Source organism: Momordica charantia, assembly GCF_013281855.1.
Source record: "Momordica charantia cultivar OHB3-1 chromosome 10 unlocalized genomic scaffold, Mcharantia_2.0 BLBB01000010.1, whole genome shotgun sequence".
Lineage (NCBI taxonomy): Eukaryota > Viridiplantae > Streptophyta > Magnoliopsida > Cucurbitales > Cucurbitaceae > Momordica > Momordica charantia.
Genome location: NW_028275158.1, coordinates 22,711,246 through 22,730,100, shown reverse-complemented (window position 1 = coordinate 22,730,100; position 18,855 = coordinate 22,711,246). Strand labels below are relative to the sequence as shown.

At 31.9% G+C, this 18,855-nt stretch overlaps 3 protein-coding genes and 1 long non-coding RNA gene across 4 annotated transcripts; 2 read left to right on the top strand and 2 right to left on the bottom strand.

Moving 5' to 3' along the window:
• Positions 1-1,490: 1,490 nt before the first annotated feature.
• LOC148208793 (uncharacterized) lies at positions 1,491-3,793 on the bottom strand. The gene is made up of 2 exons (XR_015788367.1): positions 3,655-3,793; positions 1,491-1,824 (listed from the first exon to the last, which is right to left on the bottom strand). It is a non-coding gene; the product is annotated as an uncharacterized LOC148208793 (long non-coding RNA).
• Positions 3,080-5,992, top strand: LOC111014902 (basic endochitinase). The gene is made up of 3 exons (XM_022289765.2): positions 3,080-4,025; positions 4,435-4,585; positions 5,535-5,992. The coding sequence occupies exons 1-3, from the start codon at positions 3,632-3,634 to the stop codon at positions 5,905-5,907; spliced, it is 918 nt and encodes a 305-aa protein (XP_022145457.2). The 5' UTR covers positions 3,080-3,631; the 3' UTR covers positions 5,908-5,992.
• A 2,666-nt stretch (positions 5,993-8,658) lies between these two features.
• Positions 8,659-9,537, top strand: LOC111014903 (uncharacterized). Its single transcript, XM_022289767.2, has one exon. It carries the CDS (start codon positions 8,674-8,676, stop codon positions 9,535-9,537), a length of 864 nt encoding a protein of 287 aa, XP_022145459.1. The 5' UTR covers positions 8,659-8,673.
• Positions 9,538-10,226: 689 nt separating this feature from the next.
• Positions 10,227-12,386, bottom strand: LOC111014918 (SEC14 cytosolic factor family protein / phosphoglyceride transfer family protein). Its single transcript, XM_022289787.2, has 3 exons — positions 12,118-12,386; positions 11,468-11,732; positions 10,227-10,607 (listed from the first exon to the last, which is right to left on the bottom strand). The coding sequence occupies exons 1-3, from the start codon at positions 12,233-12,235 to the stop codon at positions 10,394-10,396; spliced, it is 597 nt and encodes a 198-aa protein (XP_022145479.1). The 5' UTR covers positions 12,236-12,386; the 3' UTR covers positions 10,227-10,393.
• Between the last annotated feature and the right edge of the window lie 6,469 nt (positions 12,387-18,855).

Sequence of the window (18,855 nt, the reverse complement as noted above, 5' to 3'; positions counted from 1 at the left end):
ATTAAGCACCTAAATATTGTTTATATTTTTTCCTATTTCTTTCCTCAATGGTAGTAGAAACTTTTGATATGTATTTATTTATTAAAAAATATATATTTTAAAAAAGTCTTTCTTTTCTCTTACTTGCCAAACAAGAATAATATTTATGTGTTTACTAGTCAACAGCTATTTTTGACCGATGATCATTAAATTTTTGACATATTAAAAAGAGGGAGGAATGCATAAAATAATATATATATTTTTTAAAACTATCAAATTTTTAATGGTAGTCAACAAAAAGATAGATGTTGATCGGTTAGCACTTAAGTATTATTCGTAAAAAAACTGAGGAATTGGTCATCAATAAAGAAGTGTTGTCCTTGTTCATTTTGGTCGGTTTGAGTTATCTTCAAGTTGACTAGTCCTTAAACTTTTCGAAAGATTTATTTTAATCCATAATTTTTCAAGTTTGTTTCATTTTGGTACTTAAATTTTCAAAATGTCTATTTTAATCTTTATTACTTTTATTAAAAAAAACTACGTGGATTTTTGCCGCTATTTTCTCACTAACTGAACGATGAATAATGAATTTTCAAATAAATGTATACACATATATTAAGGTATATAAGCTGATTGAAATAGATATTGGATGGACTTATATCATGTGGTAAAATAAATGGTAAAAACAAAACGATTACTTTTTAAAAGTTCAAGAGATAAAATAAATATGACGTACGAATACAGTTCAATTGGTCAAAATATTACGTACTTCCTTAAAAGTGGGAGATTCGAGTTCTCCAACATCTCATTTGAACTAAAGAAAAATAAATAAATAATATAAAGTTGAAGGACTAAATTATAACATATTATTTATTATTAAAATAGTGGAATGAGGAGGTGGAGGTGTAGTTGGTTAAAAAGGAAGCTCTCATGAATTTGATTGGTGAATAAAATAAATCTTTAGTCAAGAGAAGCCATTAACGTGTTCTTTGTGCTCCTTTTTCCTTTAAAAATATAAAATATAAAATATGAAAAATAAAAAATAAAAATCCAGCTCATGCTTGACATTATCTTGTCTCCTCCATTGACTTGATGGGGATTTGTTTTTTGTTATATCTTTTTTAACGGCAAATTATGTTTTTGGTAAGTGAGATATAAAAATGATTTTGATTTTAAAAATAGGTCTCTAAAATTTTGAAAATGTTTGCAAATGATTTTTTAAAACTAACTTAGCCGTTAAGTTGGTGATCAAATATGTTTTCAAATATATAATTTCTTTTAGTAAAAAGAATTTGGAGATGGGGGGATTAAACCTCATCTCTGTATTTAATCTCTATGTTTCAATCATGGAGTTGAGTTTATGTTTGCATATATGATAAATTTTATTAACTTTAAATTACTTGTTTTATGTAACTTTTTTCTTGTTTATTTTTCTCTTTCATTGAAAGTTGGGAAGAGATCAAATTAAAGAGATCATCATCGAGAACGACAGAAGAAATAGAGAGAACAAATAGAGGAAGAGACAACTATATTTTTTAGTATAATATGTGGAGGTAGAGATTCGAAATCACAAACTTTTAGTCAGGAACAGATGTTTTAACCAGTTTAGCTATGCTTAGGTTGGCAAGAAGACAACTTATTATTTGGTGCTCGAGTGTAAATACAAATTTATTCAAAAGGAAAAAAATAGTGTAAACTCAATTAGGTGATATGAAAACTACGAAGTGTACTACATAATAAGTATTCATTTTCTACCGACCGAAATATATCTCTATCACTATTCGTTTCAATGGAAGTATATATATAAATTGGACCAATCTGTACGCGTCAAAATAGCTTTTTTTCCTGAAAAACAAAAAAAGATAAAAAATTAATACCTCGGTGTAGGTTCGGGAGTCAAACATTTAATAGTAGTTAATAGGAATGATCAAGCGAACCTAATTTTTTTTTTGGTAAAAAAAAATGTGCCACTAAAAAGTAGCATCAAATGAAAAAATTCCAGCTTTGTATAGTTGCATTTCCCAAGAAAAGGGCAAGAATTAAGTGGCATCTGATGTAACATCCTACGACGACTTGATTGAGACAAATGTGAAACCGGAAAAAGAAAGCATCAGAACATTATGAGATTTATTTTTCATCAAAATTCAAACTTTTAAATTTTGCCTTGAAGTTAAAGTTCATGGAAATTTTAGAGAGCTTCAATTATGTTCATGGACCGTCCACTTAACTATATTTGAACCGACAACGTGTCTTGTTATCATTCATTAAATATTTGTCTCGTCATCGTCGTACTGAAAATGATGTAAGGTCAACCAACGTTAAGAAAAATATTTATAAAGATAAAATTATAGTGTGAACAAAAAGAATATAGTACAACTAGAAAGTTTTCCATCATTCTCCGATTCCTATATTTATTGTACTAAATAATGTGATATTATGTCAGGAAAGTTTGATCGGAAAAGTTTCATATGACAATCCTGACTCTAAGTATCTCTTATCTTAAGACATTCCTTAATCCATACAAGTTTTACTATAGATTTTCATTTGGTGCAATAAGTTTCAAAATTTTATACTTTTATCTTTAAAATTTAAATAATACTTCATTTTTCTTGAATGCTAATTGGGTTCATTAAAATTAATTTTATATGTTGATATAGCAAAAATATGATTATATCGTTGTACTAAAAAAAATATGATTATATCACAGACAAAAATCATGTAGTATTATTGGATAAAGAGCATCCACTCTCACATGTTATTGAACTAAAAAAATTCAATCTCATTCTCCGCGTATCAAAATTTTTTAATTTGATATATAGCAGAAAATGCAAAGTTTCGAAATTTGGAGAAATTATAAACTTTCTCCTCTTAACTTTTTTTCTCCTATCTGTTATGCAACGGGAATCGATAGTCGAGCTACAGGTTACGATCGGAGGGAAGCCCACTGGGCCACGAGGGGCTCGGTCCGAACCCGGGGCTCGGTCCCCTCGGCCCGCGGCCCAGCCAATGATCCCCCATCTTCGATCGACGGTTTCGCCCCGGCCCTGTAGCTACGAAAAGTTCTGGAACAACTTCACGCTATAAGTAGCGATCTAGCCTTAGAGGTAGGGGCATCTAAAAGTTGACTACATTTACGTCAGCCTTAGAGGTGGTGCCGCACACGGGTTTAGCTCGATTTGGTTTTTCAGGTATTAGTCCCGAATCAAGCGAGGAGGAGAATCGGAGGACCAAAAATCCACGCATCAACCCTCTCAATTTTCGCTAATTAAGCAAGTATCAAGTAACTTTTTAAACCAACTAAATTGAAAAAAAAATTACTGAAAAAACATGAGAGACTGAACGATATATTTAGGTGTGATGAAATCTATATTTAGCTAGGATGAAAGTATAAGATTTTGAAATCAAAAGAAGAAATAAAAACCTGGCTCAAGTTTGATGTTTATATTAAAAAAATGGTTAACTCAAACTTTGAAATTTGATTCTCACAAATCTTTTTCTAGGGTAAATTGAATTCAAATGTTAATCGGAATAAAACTGAGTTAGCCAATGAAAAAACGATAGAAATGAAAAGGACCAGTCAATTAGAGAGTTCCACTTGGAAAAATTTTCAAACGGAACGAGTCTCACCCTCACAGCATCGTCAGAGAAGAATATGTACAGTTTCATAGTTCTAACCTTGGTTCTTTTGGCGCCGTCGTCGTCGGCGTCGGAGTGCGGCGGAGGAGAGACGGCGGATGCGATGTGTCCGAGAGGCATTTGCGGCGGCGGATCGGGGCTGTGCGGATCTGGATTTGCGAGGCGATGTGGTTCAGATCTGACATTTGCGAGCCCTAGCGCCGAGATCGGGAGCGTAATCAGCGCCTCGGTTTTCGAGCAGATGCTGAAATATCGAAACGATTTGAGGTGCGAGAGCCATGGATTTTATAGCTACAGAGCATTTGTGGCTGCTGCGGCGTCGTTCGACGGCTTCGGCACCACCGGAAATCTCATCGCCAGGAAGAGGGAGCTCGCCGCTTTCCTCGCTCAAACTTCTCACGAGACCACAGGTCAACGTCAATTATTCGCTCCGTTTCAAAATTACTGATGTAATTGTCTCTCTTTTTTTTTACCTGGAGTTAATTACAAATTAATCGTGAAATTTAAAATGGTCTAATAAGAATGTCAACTTTATAAAATATTTGCTAAGTGGAATTTAAATTGTATGCCTACTCATTTTCTAACTTTGTATCTAATAATACATTATTGAATTTCTACATATGGTAAAATACACTTTTAATTTTTGAATTTGAGTATAAGTGATCTCTGATCTTGACCTTTCTTTTATTAAGTTTGATTAACGTCGAAACCAAACTGTCAATTTTTGAAATTTAACAACTAAACAGAAACTTCTCTTTAAATTCATTAGCGTCAATATTAAATTTAGTAAATGAAATATTTTTCATTTTTTATTTTTAGGAGGATGGGCAAGTGCACCAGATGGACCATATGCTTGGGGGTATTGCTATGTTAATTCTACCAATAAAGATTCCTCATGTAGTCCTTCCCAAAATTGGCCTTGTGCATCTGGCAAGAAATATTATGGCCGAGGTCCCTTCCAAATCACCTTGTAAGTTCTCACTTCTTACTTTAGGATTTTATTCTAAATGATTGAAAACGTGATAATAATGCACCAATATGATTAACGATAATTGACACATCTCTCCGATAAAGAGGGCATGAATTCGAATCTCTCACCCTTACTTGTTCTATTAAAAAAACATGATAACAATGCTAATCATTATCTACTATACTAATCATAATATAATAATTCTTACCCAACTAAAAACTTGTTGCCCTGTATAAAGCTCCTTATAGCATACTTATTAATGTAAGAGAATAAATGTAAATTATAAAAATTTGTTTAATTTGATATTAGTTCTAAAAAATGGTAAATATGAAACCATTTACATGTTTAAATACTATTTTACTCTCTATAATTTCAAAAGGCACTTTTAATTCATATACTTAAAAAAAAAACCTATTTGGTCCTTCACCATCATTATTATCTCATTTATTTCATCATAAATTTAGCATGACACTTAACTTACAAAATTTCTTGAGATGTAGCTGTAAAATTGTACTAGAAGATTTCCATTGTGTATAAAATTTATATTAAAATTTTGGAAATAGGAACCAAAATGATTACCTTTAAAAAATATATTGACCAAAATAAACGTTTTGAAAATATATAAATTAAAATGAATTAAAAATACAAGAACAAAGATTGACATTTTGAAAGTACATAACCTAAAATGAATCAAAATCGAACTACAGAGATCAAAATAGCAGTTAAACCGTAATGTAAGTAGTGACTTTTGTAATGGAATAGTGCAAAAGGGTGTGGGGAGAATAATTTTCTTCTCAACTCACTTTAAAGTTGACACCTATTCACATTATTAGGAGTCCGAACTTTGCTCCTCTATATTCAAGAGCACCCATGCCTTAACTATCTTTTAACTTGACACTCGTTCACATTATTGAAATGCTTATCTTTTGGATGACTCTTGGGTGACTAGTAACTTCAACTATGGGGCTGCTGGTAGAGCAATTGGGGTGGATTTGCTAAACAATCCCGATCTTGTGGCGACCGATGCAACCATATCATTCAAGACTGCCTTATGGTTTTGGATGACTCCACAAGGAAACAAACCGTCATGTCATGATATTATGACAGGTAAATGGATACCATCTGATCAAGATATATCTGCTAAAAGATTACCTGGTTATGGTCTAACCATCAACTTAATAAGCGGTTTTAAAGAATGTAATAAAGACACCGACGCTCGAGCAGTTGATAGACTTGGTTTCTACCAAAGGTATTGTGACATATTGGGTATTGGATATGGAAACAACTTGAATTGTGACGATCAAAAGCCATTTTCCTTATGAACAAGGATGCCATTTTATTTTACAAGTTAAAAACTTGTAAGAAAAGGTTATAACTATTTTATTCAATTATAGTTTATTTTGTATAGTTTTTATGAACTAATTTTGAAGGATATGAATAGTTTTGAAGTTTTACAATTATTGTCTAAGTCCGTAGTTTTCAATAATTGTTTGCTAATTCTTAGCGCACCATGGCAAGAAATGAGGTCCCTTGACACTATAGGTTGAATAAACTCCTCTTCATCGGAAAAAGAAAAACTGAATTATTGAGATGTCAGATGCGATCTATGGAACAATAAGGAGAATCAAGATTAAATGAATTTTTTCAACTGAGCTGCTAAGGTTTAATGTTCAATCCTCTACCCATGAACTAATAACATACATGCAAACATAGCAGGTGAGGTAGATACTTGAACATGTCAAACCATTCCTAAAAGTTCGAGAGGACTCCCAACACATCCAAAAAAAATGGTTAGTAATTAGCATGGACATTTTTTTCCAAATACCCGTCATAACTAATTTAGAGCCTAAAAATTATCATAGTTTGGCCGAGCGGTCTATTAAGGGCCAAGGTAAATAGTATAGAGCCTAAAGAAAACGTGGTAACCACCTACTTGAGATTTAATATCCTAACACATCCGTAGTAACTTGAAAAGATTTACAATGACAAGACTCAAACTCTATGTATTATTAAGTTTCAAAGAAAATTTTATTTTCCGTATCTACTTTCTCATATTCAATATAAAAAAGATAAGAGTCAGGTTCAAAATTACAAATAATGGGTATTATGAAGATTTAAATATAAATTCTGTTAAAAGAAATCTTGTTTGTGCAATATAATAAATAATAATGCGTACCTTTCGAACTGTACGGTCACATGCTAGATCCTTGAAAGCCTTGTCTTCTTCCTCCACCCCATCTGTTTCCAGTGAACATGTTCAGTGTTCTGCAATTTAGGTGACCTTTTAAATATTCTGTTTCTCTGTCTCTTTTCTGCCCCCAAGATTCTTCCCTTCCATCTTTTTTTGTGCCGTTTGATCCATAAAAATTAAGCACCATTGCCTCTGGTTATCCAAAATGTGGGAAATGATCCTAAAAAAGCAAGAGTTATATGGAATTGCGTTACCAGGGTTCTTCTTTGGCACTTATGGAGAAAACGAAATCGTTGTATTTTTGAAAACAAGAGGTCTACTTTTGATTTTTTTTTTGTAGATGTATTCGGCACACTACTTCTTGGTGGTGCCTTAGCTATAGCAAATTTTCTTTGTAATTACAATCTTTCCACTTCCTTACACAATTGGAAAGCTTTTGTATAGCTTCTCTGGGTGGGGTTGACTCTACCCAGTCCTTTGGCTGTTCCTCTAAAAAAACGTGGGAAATGAAAGTAGGAGATGTTTAGAGGAGTGTTTTAAATGAATCCAAAATATTATTGGGGTATTTTTTGTTCAAAATTTGCATCTTCTTTTAATTTCAATCAAGACATATTTCTATAACTCTTTAACAAAACTTATAAAGTGCTTTTAACTATCATTTAAGGACTATAGTCTAAGGGTGTGTTTGGGAGTGATTTTGGCCATTATCAAAATCACTTCCCTAGCCATTGATCATGTTTGGCAAATTAAAAAATTGATTTTAGGAAAGTTAAAAATTACTTTAAATTGATTTGTAAGGTATCACTTGGATGATCATTTTGAAAAATCAATTATACTTGAATTTCTTTTTTCAAAATCACTCATCCTACCAACACTCCCAAACACACCCTAAATCATATTTACCACTTTCATACTAATTTTGTTTTAAAATATTTTTTTAGTCTATACTAGATACTTGTCTAACAAAACATACCCATCACATACCATGTTTGATTTTTACTAAATAATTTATAAAAGATTAATAATGACTAAAATATTTTTTTCGCTCAATGTTGAACACCTCAATGAGTATAAAAATCATTTAGACTCTTTGATAACTATTTCGTTTTTAAAAGTTAAGCTTTCTCTATTTTGTTATATAGTTTTTATATACATTTGGAAATTGAGACCAAATTTGGATAAGAACTCAAATATGTGTTTTCAAGAGCGGTGAAAAGCTTACTAATGAAATTGTAGAAAACAAACATATTTATAAAGAACAGAAGAATAAGAACGAAACGAAATAGTTATGAAACTACTCCTTACTATTTCGAATCCCGTAACTCCCTTGCAATGTTGCAAGGGGATAGAAAAACACTTGATCAAAATTTTCTCCAAGAATATTTTTGCCCCAAAAACTTTCAAAAACGCCCCCAAACATTATGCCCCTTCAACTCCACTAAACCACATGCCATTTCTAAGCAGAATCTATAAGAACTTGTCATGGCTATATGAAACAAGGGTGTCAACCCTTTGTCCACTTCTCAAATTGCGACAAGATTGCAGAGAAAGCAAACAAAATTTAACATTAAATTTCTGATTGAAAAAAGCATCTGCATATGCATTGCATTTGCTCCCCAAACGAGGGATGTGTGCAGCCTCAATTTTATATTCCAAACAAGGAGACAATTCAAAGCAAGATTTAAGCTGACCTTTCTCAGTTTTTTGGCAAAAAAGGACACTCCCGCCGGCCATTTCTCAGCTGCCAAGCTGCCATTCATTGAAATCCACACTCTCTGTCTCCTCCCTCTTATCCTCCCCAAATCTGCAATGTGCCCATATATAAGCAGATTCATGGAGTTAGAGATCATCAAACTCAGCAGATTTCTCAAATTTAAGCATTCTAAAGCATCCAACAATGGCTGCTCGCTACCATTTACGATCAATCAGCTTACCTTCCAGATCCCATCCCACTACTGTGAGAATCGAAGAGCAATTGAGCAAGCTGAAGGCATGGGAGAATTCATCTCCTTCAACCTCCAAGTCAATCCGCGATGGCTTATTGGGCCTGGACGACTTGTACGCTTCCATGGATGCGCTTCTCCACATGGCTTCAACCAAACAGCTCCTATCGAGCCACCAGAATCGGAAATGGGTGGACGGATTGGTTGACGGATTCATGAAGCTTCTGGACATCTGCAGCAAGACAAGAGACATGATACTGCAAATCCAGGAACAAGCTCAAGCTCTGCAATCCGCCCTTCGAAGAAGAAAGGGAGATTCGAGCATCAGAAACGCCATTGCTAATTACACTCACCTGAGAAAGAAGACGAAGAAGGAGGCACTGAAATTGATGTCATCCGCCAAACAAACGGACGACAGAATCGGATCGATTCATGGAGATCTCCATCTCTACGCTGTGGTTCGAGCCCTAAAGGAATCTAGTTTCGCAACCGTTTCGATATTCGGCTCCGTGCTGTCGTTAATGGCGATTGAATCGCCCAAATCGAAGCCGAGTCGGTGGCAATTAGTTTCGAAAGTGGTGATGCGAAGGGGAGCGGTAGCGAGCGAAGAAAACGAGGAGATGGGGAATGAATTTGGCGATGTGGATGCGGCATTGGGAGCTGTCGGCGATGGCGTGGAGGCGGAGAAGCTGCAATCTGCGCGTGGAAGCTTAGAGGGTTTGGAAATCGCCATGGAAGGATTTGAGAATGGATTGAAAGGGATATTCAGGGAGATGATTAGAGCCAGAGCTTGTCTCTTGAATTTGATTTCTCACTAGTCTTCCAAAATCTTGGAAATGCATCCAAATTTTGTAATGTGTACAAAATTACCAGTAAATAATAAAACAAATTGTGCTCCTTTGCAAAATCTCTGTCATGAGAACATTAACAACAATAAATACCCCAATCCAAGCTGCTTGTCCCTGGCTCTAAAAGACTTTGCTTCAAACTAGCTGTCTTTAGGAGGGAGCTTAGTACTGCATACAAATATTTCTCCCACTTTCCTACTCTTTCAAGACGGGAATACATAAACTTTAACATAGTAAAATAAAATATGAGTTTACTTAAAAAGTAATTGGACAATTCCAATCTCCATGTTGTATACAAAATAAAAAGCAATAAATAAATATGACAAAATGACAAAATAAAAATACACTTAAAAAATCTCATAGATTTATAATATCTTTCAATTTTTGGTGTCATTGACAATTTTTTTAGTACAACATAACTTCATTAGTTTAGTTTTATCTACCGGACAATAAAATTGAAGTTCAAAATTCAACCCAACTTAAAATCATCCTGAGTCAAACTGAAGATCTATCTTTGATAGTATGCGTAGGATACGTGTTACAACTTACAAAGTTACAATCCCTTTCTTTTTTTCCTTTTAAAGAACAAGTTACAATACAAAATTTTTATACAATTTCTTCAGTAAACATGTAAAAGAACGCCATTCACTATTCAGCACTGCTAAAAATTAAAACTATCTATAATTAAAAGGCATATATATACATATTGCATAGCTTTTTTACAAGAAAAACAGAATTGGGGTCCAAAAGAGAGAGAAAGCAAACTAATGGGCCGAACAAGGTCCAAATACAAACCCATTAAACAAGGCCCCAGCAAAGTTTTGTTCTAGGAGATGCACCTCATGGAGTACACGTGCGACTCCATTGAGGGTGCACCGTAGACCCTAGGGTGGTCGCTCTCCAGCCCATAGTCCATCATCGGACGGTACTCCAAATCTTCATCATGATCGTATATGAATTCCGGGATCTCGATCTCGCTCCTTCTCACCTGCTCCCACAGCAGATCAATTCTGCTCACGTACCTCACCTTCCCGTACAACCTGCCACATCCGAATATTCCCTCTCACTCACAAAAAAATTGATTTTAAATTGTTGCATTATTCTTACTTTTTGCTTTACGTCAATGCCATTCCTTTAATTTTAAAAAATAACAATAAATTTAATTTAACTTAAATTACAAATTTAGTCTCGTTTTTCAAATTTTACTTTTTGTCCAATAAAGCTTTGAATTAAAAATATATATATATACACCAAATGAATCAAATCAATGAAAATGAGAGACAAAATTTTCTAAAATTCAAAGATTAACCAGAAACTTGAAAAATACGAGAGGTCGAATTAGACCTAAAGAAAATATTAATTTAAATATTATTTTAATACTTTATTTTTAAAATATTTATTTATTATAGTAGATAAAGTATCATCTTAAAAATTTTAATGGGACGTGAATATCTACCTTTAAAAAATTTGAAATTGAATTAAAATAATCATTTAAAAAAAAAGGTGTGAAAGTGTACTAAAATAGAACACAATAGACATTAAGAAAATAGTTGAGAAAGTATAAGAATTAAAATTAGTCTGTTGCGAATGTATTTGAAAATATAAGAATTAAAATGAATCTCCAAGCCATTTAAATCAAAATACTAATTAATGAACCAAGATTGATAAATTAAGAAACAGAAATATATATATATATATATATATATATAATTTTCTAAAGTTAAAAATACGCAGATTTGATATATATATATTAAACCAAAAAAAGACAATATATATTACATCTTTTTTTAAAAAATTGGAGTATTTGATTTGTTGCAATATTATAATAATATTAAGATATCTAAGAATATTGGGAGGGAAAACTGAAATTGATTGAGAGAAGGGTTGAGGAAAATGGTACTCGTTGGTGAAGAAAATGCGGCCGAGGGTGGCGAGGAAGAGCCTGGCCTGGAGGTCCGGGTGAACGAAGTACACGGCTTCCAGATTAGCCTTCACGGCGGCCGGGATCGCCTCGTAGATCGATCGGAGGGCGGCGATTCCGGGGAAATTCTGGCTTCTTTGAACGCCGGTGTGGAAGTATAAGATCGCGAAAGGCTTATTCTTCAGCCTAGGCAAGATCTTCTCCTGCAGATTCTTCTTAAGCACATCCAAACTCACACTCCGCGCTGATTATCAAAAAAATATACAAACAAAATTCAACTTCATCGATTAAAACAGCAAGAAAACAGAATCGGAGCATACTAGGGCAAGTATGGAGATACTTCATAATTAAGCTCATTCCAAACTCAAATTTAATTTCATCAGTAAAAAAACAGCAAGAAAGTAGAATCAGAGGATACTAGGGCAAGTATTTGCAGATACTTCATGATTAAGGACATTCCAATTTCAATTTCAATTTCATCGATGAAAACAGAAAGAAAATAGAATCAGAGCAGAGCAGAGCAGAGCAAGAAGATGGAATCAGAGTCTGACAGTACGCGGTCGATGATCAAAAGAGGAAGAAAATAGAATCGGAGAGAGAGAGAGAGAGAGAGAGAGAGAGATGGGAACCTGGAAAGAATTTTCCGGTGATGCGAAGAATCCGGCGGCCTTGTTTGTCTCTGCCTTTGATCTTGAAGACATCGAGGCGTTCGAGTTGGTTTTGCTCCGGCGGAACCTGAGCGGCCATAATTGAAGAACTCCGACGAGAATCAGGAGGAGAAAGGGGGAGGAGTTGAAAGCATAGTAGGGCAAATTTTGGATATCGATGGATCGAAGGGATTTGGATGAGAACGAATCCGACGACGAGATTTGAGAAAGAAAAAGAAAAAAGGAAATTAAGATTTAAGAAAGAATAAAAATGATAATGAAATTAAAAAGAAAGAAAGCGAGATGATTGGGCCGACGGATGGCGCGGATGTGGGGGCTGAGATTTTGTCATACTCGAATATTCCATGGCATCTTCCCATCCCCGGATGATGCCTTCCTCTCCTCATATTTCAACTTTTCACAATTTTCACTTTTCATCCTCTCCTCATATTTCACAGCAAGAAGATTTTGTCATACACGTGTTTTTCATCCATTTTCACTTTTCAAATCTGAACTTTTTAAATTTGTCGCCTTCCTTGCTTTCAAAATATTTATTTTAATCACAGTAATTAATTGGAGTAAGCATAAGATGTGCTCTTTCGTTAAAAACACGTGTTTGGATCTAAATTCAAATATGTCAAGAATGAGAAAGAACTTGTAAAACCATCTTTTGGAATGACCGGAAGATGTAGCTATCATCGGTGCAAAATCTATCAAGTAACGAAATGGTAGTGCCACGATTCCAAGTTGATTCCTCGTAAAGACAAACAATCTCTACTCAACTAACTAAGCTCAACTTGACACCAGCTCAAATTAAGTTATAATTCAAACATCAAAGAATATATAGTTGAATATTGGTGCTAGGTTTTGTGTGTAATTAGTAGCTCGGCGGACGAGGTGACATTCGAAGATGATGTGTCACCTCATCCAAAATCCAACATCAACGGTAACCATTTTGGTTAGTTTTTGTCATGTCTATTTTAATAATGGAAAATTTAAAAAACAATAATTTTGAACTTTACTTTATTATTTTATCACCTAATATTTACTTATCCAATGATCATTTTCGACTAGAGTGGTCTCAATACACACTCGTATAATTAAGATGTTGGTATAAATAGTATAAATCATGTTTGCAAATTATTTAAAGAGGAAAAAAAATATCAAAATGGTTTCTTTTAATTAAAAGATTAAAATATCTTTTTTTAAAGTCCAATAACTAAAATTAAACCAGTCTCAACTTGGATCAAATTCATAATAAATTAGAGTGGAAGTTTAGAAAACATGAGATTTAAAGGAATAAAAATAAAATAAACCTAAAAGCTTAGGTTCTAAAATGATATTTTGAAACTTTAAAAATTAAAATGGAATTCCACCTGATGTTGTACCATGGAAAATAAAATAAAATATAAAAATTAAAAGATTTTTTTTTTTGTTTAATTTACTATTTAGTCTCACGATTTGAGGTGGGGTTTTATTTATTTATTTGTTAGATTAGTTAAAATTTTAAAAAAGAAAATAATAATAATAATAAAATTTTCAAAAGAGTTATCAGTTAAAACTTTCTTCATCAATCATTAGTCACTAAAAGTTAATTTTGTCTGTGGAACCGTTTCTTCAATTATTTCACCATTCAATTTGTTAAATTTGGACCTTTCAAGAAGGTTATTTATGTAATTTTCATTATGAAAAGGTTGAATTATCAATTTAGTGGCAAAGGGATAAATTTGATAATTTAACCTAAACAACGATATTTTAAAATATGGTTATTTATCAAATTAGTTTTAATAATTAATTAAGGCCGTCTGTGGGCCCATCAGAGTGGGAAGGACCAATGGGAAGCCATCAACTTTGAAATGTAAACCTTATCTCCAATGTATATTTAATATTTTCAAATGGTGGGAATTCTATAGTGATATCCCCAAATAATTGGTTTTACTTTTATAAAAAAGAACAATTGGTATTATTTGTTTATTATTTTATACCATTTTTTTTTGTTTCTTATTCCATCTATGAGGTAATATTTTCAACGATAATTTATAAAATTTGAAGGATTCGATACTGATGTGACTGTGTGAGATAATATAATACCCCATTTTCAAAATATAAAAAATCTTTAAAATGTGAATAAAACGTTAACAATATAAATATAAAGAGTGCCTCAAAAAAAAAAATAAATAAATAAATAAAATAAAATAAATATAAAGAGGTTAGATTCTTTGAACTCTGTCCTCTGTTTAATAGTTACCATGATCTTTTATCAATGTTTAAAAAATAGTCTTTTAGACAAATATTTGTTAATATTTTAAATGAAAAATTGAAGTGGTAGAATCTAGAACAAGGTGATAATTAACGTTTAAATTTGCCTAAAATTTTTCTTCCCCAATTTGTTAAGAGAGTTTGTTTATTCATTGTCTATTTAATTTTGGTTTAATTCCTTTTTAAAAATGATAATTAGGTTTGAATGAATTCAAATCCGATGATGGCCATCTATTTTATGAATTAGTAATTTTTGTTACTAAATGTGCAGTGTCAGGCGATTGTTCCCGTGAAATTAGTCGAGGTGCGTGTAAGTGAGCTTGGACACTTACGAATATAAAAGAAAATGATAGTTTCTTCTACGTTCTCTTTTTTTTCAAACTTAATTAAAAACAAGTTTTCACGTTAATTGTCACGTCATTCCAAATTATTATCACGTCAAATTTTTTGTTCAAAATATTAACGAATGCTTCGAAAGAACGAAAGTATTTTTAAAACAAATAAATTTAGGATTATTTTTCTGTAACTTCATTTAGAGGTGTTAAATTTTTATTATTAATCTAAATAAAATTTGTGATTTTCTCTTGCTAATCAATATCCACATTTTCTCCATATTTCTTTACATTCGTATAAATAACTTGAATAATCTATTTTTGGCCACAAGTGCGTGTCCTTTATAGTTTATTTTATTTTCTCTTTTCTTTTTTTTTTAATTATTTATTAACTCATTCAAATTGTCAAAACGAGCATAGCTCATAATTGACATATATTTTCAATTAAAAGGCTGTGAGTTCGATCCTCCACTCCTACATATTCCACTCCTACATATTGTACTAAAAAAGAATTCATTTAAATGATGTGTCTTTAGTTAGTTACCAAAACATGACATTTTGATAATATAATCCCAATATTAGTCATCGGATTTGAATTTGGCAGGTGGAAATTATTACTAATATTATGCTTCAAGTTCTATTTAGATATTAAATCTTATCAATTCCGCCTTGATACCTTCAAAATATAAAATTCTATCCATTCTAGTTTTTTTTTCCTTTTAATTTATACATTCTTTTTTTTTTTTTTACAATATGTGGGAGTAGATGATCGAACTCACAACTTCTTTGTTGGAGATAATGTCAATTACCGTTGAATTATTCTCACTTTTAACTATACATATTAGTTTTAAACTATAAAAACTTTTATAAATTAAAGCGATGTGTGCTATCTACCGATTCTAGAAAAACAAATATATTTGTTTGTGCTTGATATGGGGATGTATATATAAATAATATATTATTTTTGTAAATATGTGCTAATTAAATTAACGAACGGGTGGCATATCCGATTAGGTATATTTATTTTTAAAAGTAAAACTATCTATATAAATAAACTAAAAGTACATTTAAAAAAACTTTTAAAATACAGTTATTTGTATACATATATAACTATCTGGATTGAAAAGGTTAAATTTTAACTCAAAACTTTAACTGATTTTTTTTTAAATTTCAAAACTTTAACTGAATTAAATCTTAGAATTGGACAAAAATTGCATTTCTTTATGTTAATTTTCCATTATATATATTTTAAAAAAATGTTTTGCTTCTTTGATCTATTGTTTTATCCTTAAAAATTAAATAAAAATGTAGAAATCTTCTAAAACACAGTAATTTTAATTTAAAAAACTGATAAATTAATGCACAAATCAGGCTTAGTAGGTCAATAGACGAGATCAACCATTGAAAAATCTCCTCACACTTATTCATTTTTTTAAACATATATCCCTTCCTAGTTTCTATTTTATTTCAAAGTTCATCGATTCCATATCAGGCATTTATTTTATCAAGATGTTTTGATCAGAGATAGGTGTTTTGATTAGTTGAGCTTGCTACATATTCCGTTTTTATATTACGTGCAACTATTTTTTCTAATATTTTATAAAAATTTTGTTAGATTTGTCACTATCTCTAACTTTGTGGTGTTATTTATATTTTTTTTAGTATAACATGTGTGGGTGGGGATCGAACTCACAACTTTTTGGTTGGAAATATATGTCAATTACTGTTAAGTTATGCTCACTTTGTCTATGACATTCTTTAGATAATAGAATATATATTTTCAATTAAATACAAACTTATCTACATATATGCTGACTGAGTTGAAATCTCTCGGTGTGTTAACTAAATTCATAGTTTTGATTACAAAATTTTATTATACTTTTATAGCTTCTTTTTAGTTCAACAATTGTTTGGGTCGATCCAACTTTCAAACTTGAAAAAGGTAAATAAATAAAAATAATTGAATCTACCAAGCTATATTCGAATGGACTATAATATTATTTATAACCCAAACATATTTTATTTGGTAGGAGCCAAAATATACTAGGGTTCCCACAACTTTGTCTTTGGAAAATGACACAGCCTATTACTATTCAAAACTAAATCCAAAGCAGAAAGGGTAACTTCAGCCTAGCTAATTAACTTCTTAATGCATATATCCCATTAAAAGGTTACAAGTTTGAATCACGTCTAACGTTGAACTAAAAAAATATTTAAATATTATTTCAGTACTTGCATTCTTTTTATTCATTTTAGTTTTTTATTTTCAAAATCTCCATTTTAATTGGTATACTTTTAGAAAGAGACCATTTTGGTCCCTTCAATTTAAATTTTCTTAAAGTACAACTACTACAAATTTAGGATTCAATGACAATTATGAACCGTGCAAAAGATTGAGGAAAAAAATTTGTCACAACTTGTGGAGAAGCGTTTTCAGCACGAAAAAACACAACTTTTCGAGTTTTAAAAAATTTTATGACAGTTAAAATCTGTCATGAAAACTGATTTTTTTTTAAAGATTCAATAACAATTAAAAATTGTCACAAAATGGTGAAGACATGATTTTAACTTAAAAATACAGAATTCTACAAACTTTTCATAATTTATGACAATTTTTATCTGTCAGAAAAGGTCATAATTTTTTTAAACATTTGCAGATTATTTATGGCATTTTTTATAGGTGGAAAGGTCATAATATTTTTTTTTAACTCTTTTACTTTTTGAAATTCTGACATTATGTTTGAACTCTTGTCTTTTTAACACCAACGGGAGCTTCCTAATCACATTCACTTGATGGTTCTTTTTCCATAATTATCTCTTTTATTTAGTTTGAATTATTTGGATCTTGTTGAGTTTTCCTTTTGTTCATGGTGGTTGTGAGATTTTTATGATTGGTTGAGCTTCAATTAATCCGTTAGGTTTCCGCTCAATTGTAATGCCCACGTTTTTAAGGTATACGTGTTCAAATTCTTCTCTCACAGCATAAATTATAGCATGTTATTATGAAATTTTTATCTTCCTAACAATGACTACTCCTTTTCTTGACAATTGATTTGAAATTTGAAATCTCATGACAGTCCAGAAATGGAATCCAACCAAGAGTCAAATGGGACATATTAAGGATCCACGTAGAGTGGCCATATATTTGAATATATTGAGGTAGAAAATTGCTAGAAGTATGCATACCTTTCGGGAATAACAACCCAACTGAAAATTATTGAATGTAAAGATCCAATCCTCACAGTACATACACAGACAATCCCTCATTCGAGATAAAAGATTAGTTGATGTTAGATTACCACTGAGCCTCCAAATTTTATGTTAAAAAGCTTAATACCTGTGGGTTTGGAGATTAATTACCAATTCGAGGAAACGACAAGAGGTTGAACATAGAATTTTATGCTTTTGATACATGTTAAATTACTCTTCTGAACTTGAAAGAAAACAAACAATATGTAAATGTTAGATTACAGCAAGCAATTACATTCTGCACATAATAAAGCAATTCTTGCAAAAAAAATTCCATTTCAAGTAATTGAAGCTTTCTTTTGCATATGCTCATACATTGTACTTGATTTAATGACTTACGAAATAGGTCTTCTTACACTTGTTAATGCTTTATTATGCAGTCAAAGGTAACCTCTTGGGGCTCTAACGAAGAAGAAGAAGAATTGTGTGGGGAAATGGAAACCATGAAATTTGAAAAGAAGAAGCTAGATTGGAGGCAGAGCCACATAGGTTTGCTCCCCTATTGACATTCGTACCCACTCCAAGATCTAGACTCAAGCGACATCAAGGGCTTTTGGTATTAAACTTATTAGAAGATTCAAACTCGAAATCTTTAAATCAATATGACTAAGAGACCTAAGGGCCTTTAACCATTATAGGTGGTTCATTGGTCCAAAGGGGCTAAGGTTGAGTAAGAGGGAATGAGTTGTTTTGATATTTTTTTGACGTGTAACATCTAGAAAGTGGTTTCACTGGAAAAGTCAAAATCATCCAAAACTGTCGAAAACTCCAAACAATTTCACTTATTTAAAAAACGGAAACAGCTCTCCAAAATCAAAGATGCTGAAGAGGTGTAGATGATATAAAAATATATAAATTACTTTGTCCATAACGAAAACTT

Excerpts from the sequence above, each read along its gene's own strand:
- LOC111014902 (XM_022289765.2), top strand. The coding sequence starts at position 3,632 with ATGTACAGTTTCATAGTTCTAACCTTGGTTCTTTTGGCGCCGTCGTCG. Across the intron at positions 4,026-4,434 it reads AACTTCTCACGAGACCACAG|GAGGATGGGCAAGTGCACCA; the intron begins GTCAACGTCAAT and ends TTTTATTTTTAG. Across the intron at positions 4,586-5,534 it reads GGTCCCTTCCAAATCACCTT|TAACTTCAACTATGGGGCTG; the intron begins GTAAGTTCTCAC and ends TTGGGTGACTAG.
- LOC111014903 (XM_022289767.2), top strand. The coding sequence starts at position 8,674 with ATGGCTGCTCGCTACCATTTACGATCAATCAGCTTACCTTCCAGATCC.
- LOC111014918 (XM_022289787.2), bottom strand. The coding sequence starts at position 12,235 with ATGGCCGCTCAGGTTCCGCCGGAGCAAAACCAACTCGAACGCCTCGAT. Across the intron at positions 11,733-12,117 it reads CACCGGAAAATTCTTTCCAG|CGCGGAGTGTGAGTTTGGAT; the intron begins GTTCCCATCTCT and ends TTTGATAATCAG. Across the intron at positions 10,608-11,467 it reads CGCATTTTCTTCACCAACGA|GTTGTACGGGAAGGTGAGGT; the intron begins GTACCATTTTCC and ends CGGATGTGGCAG.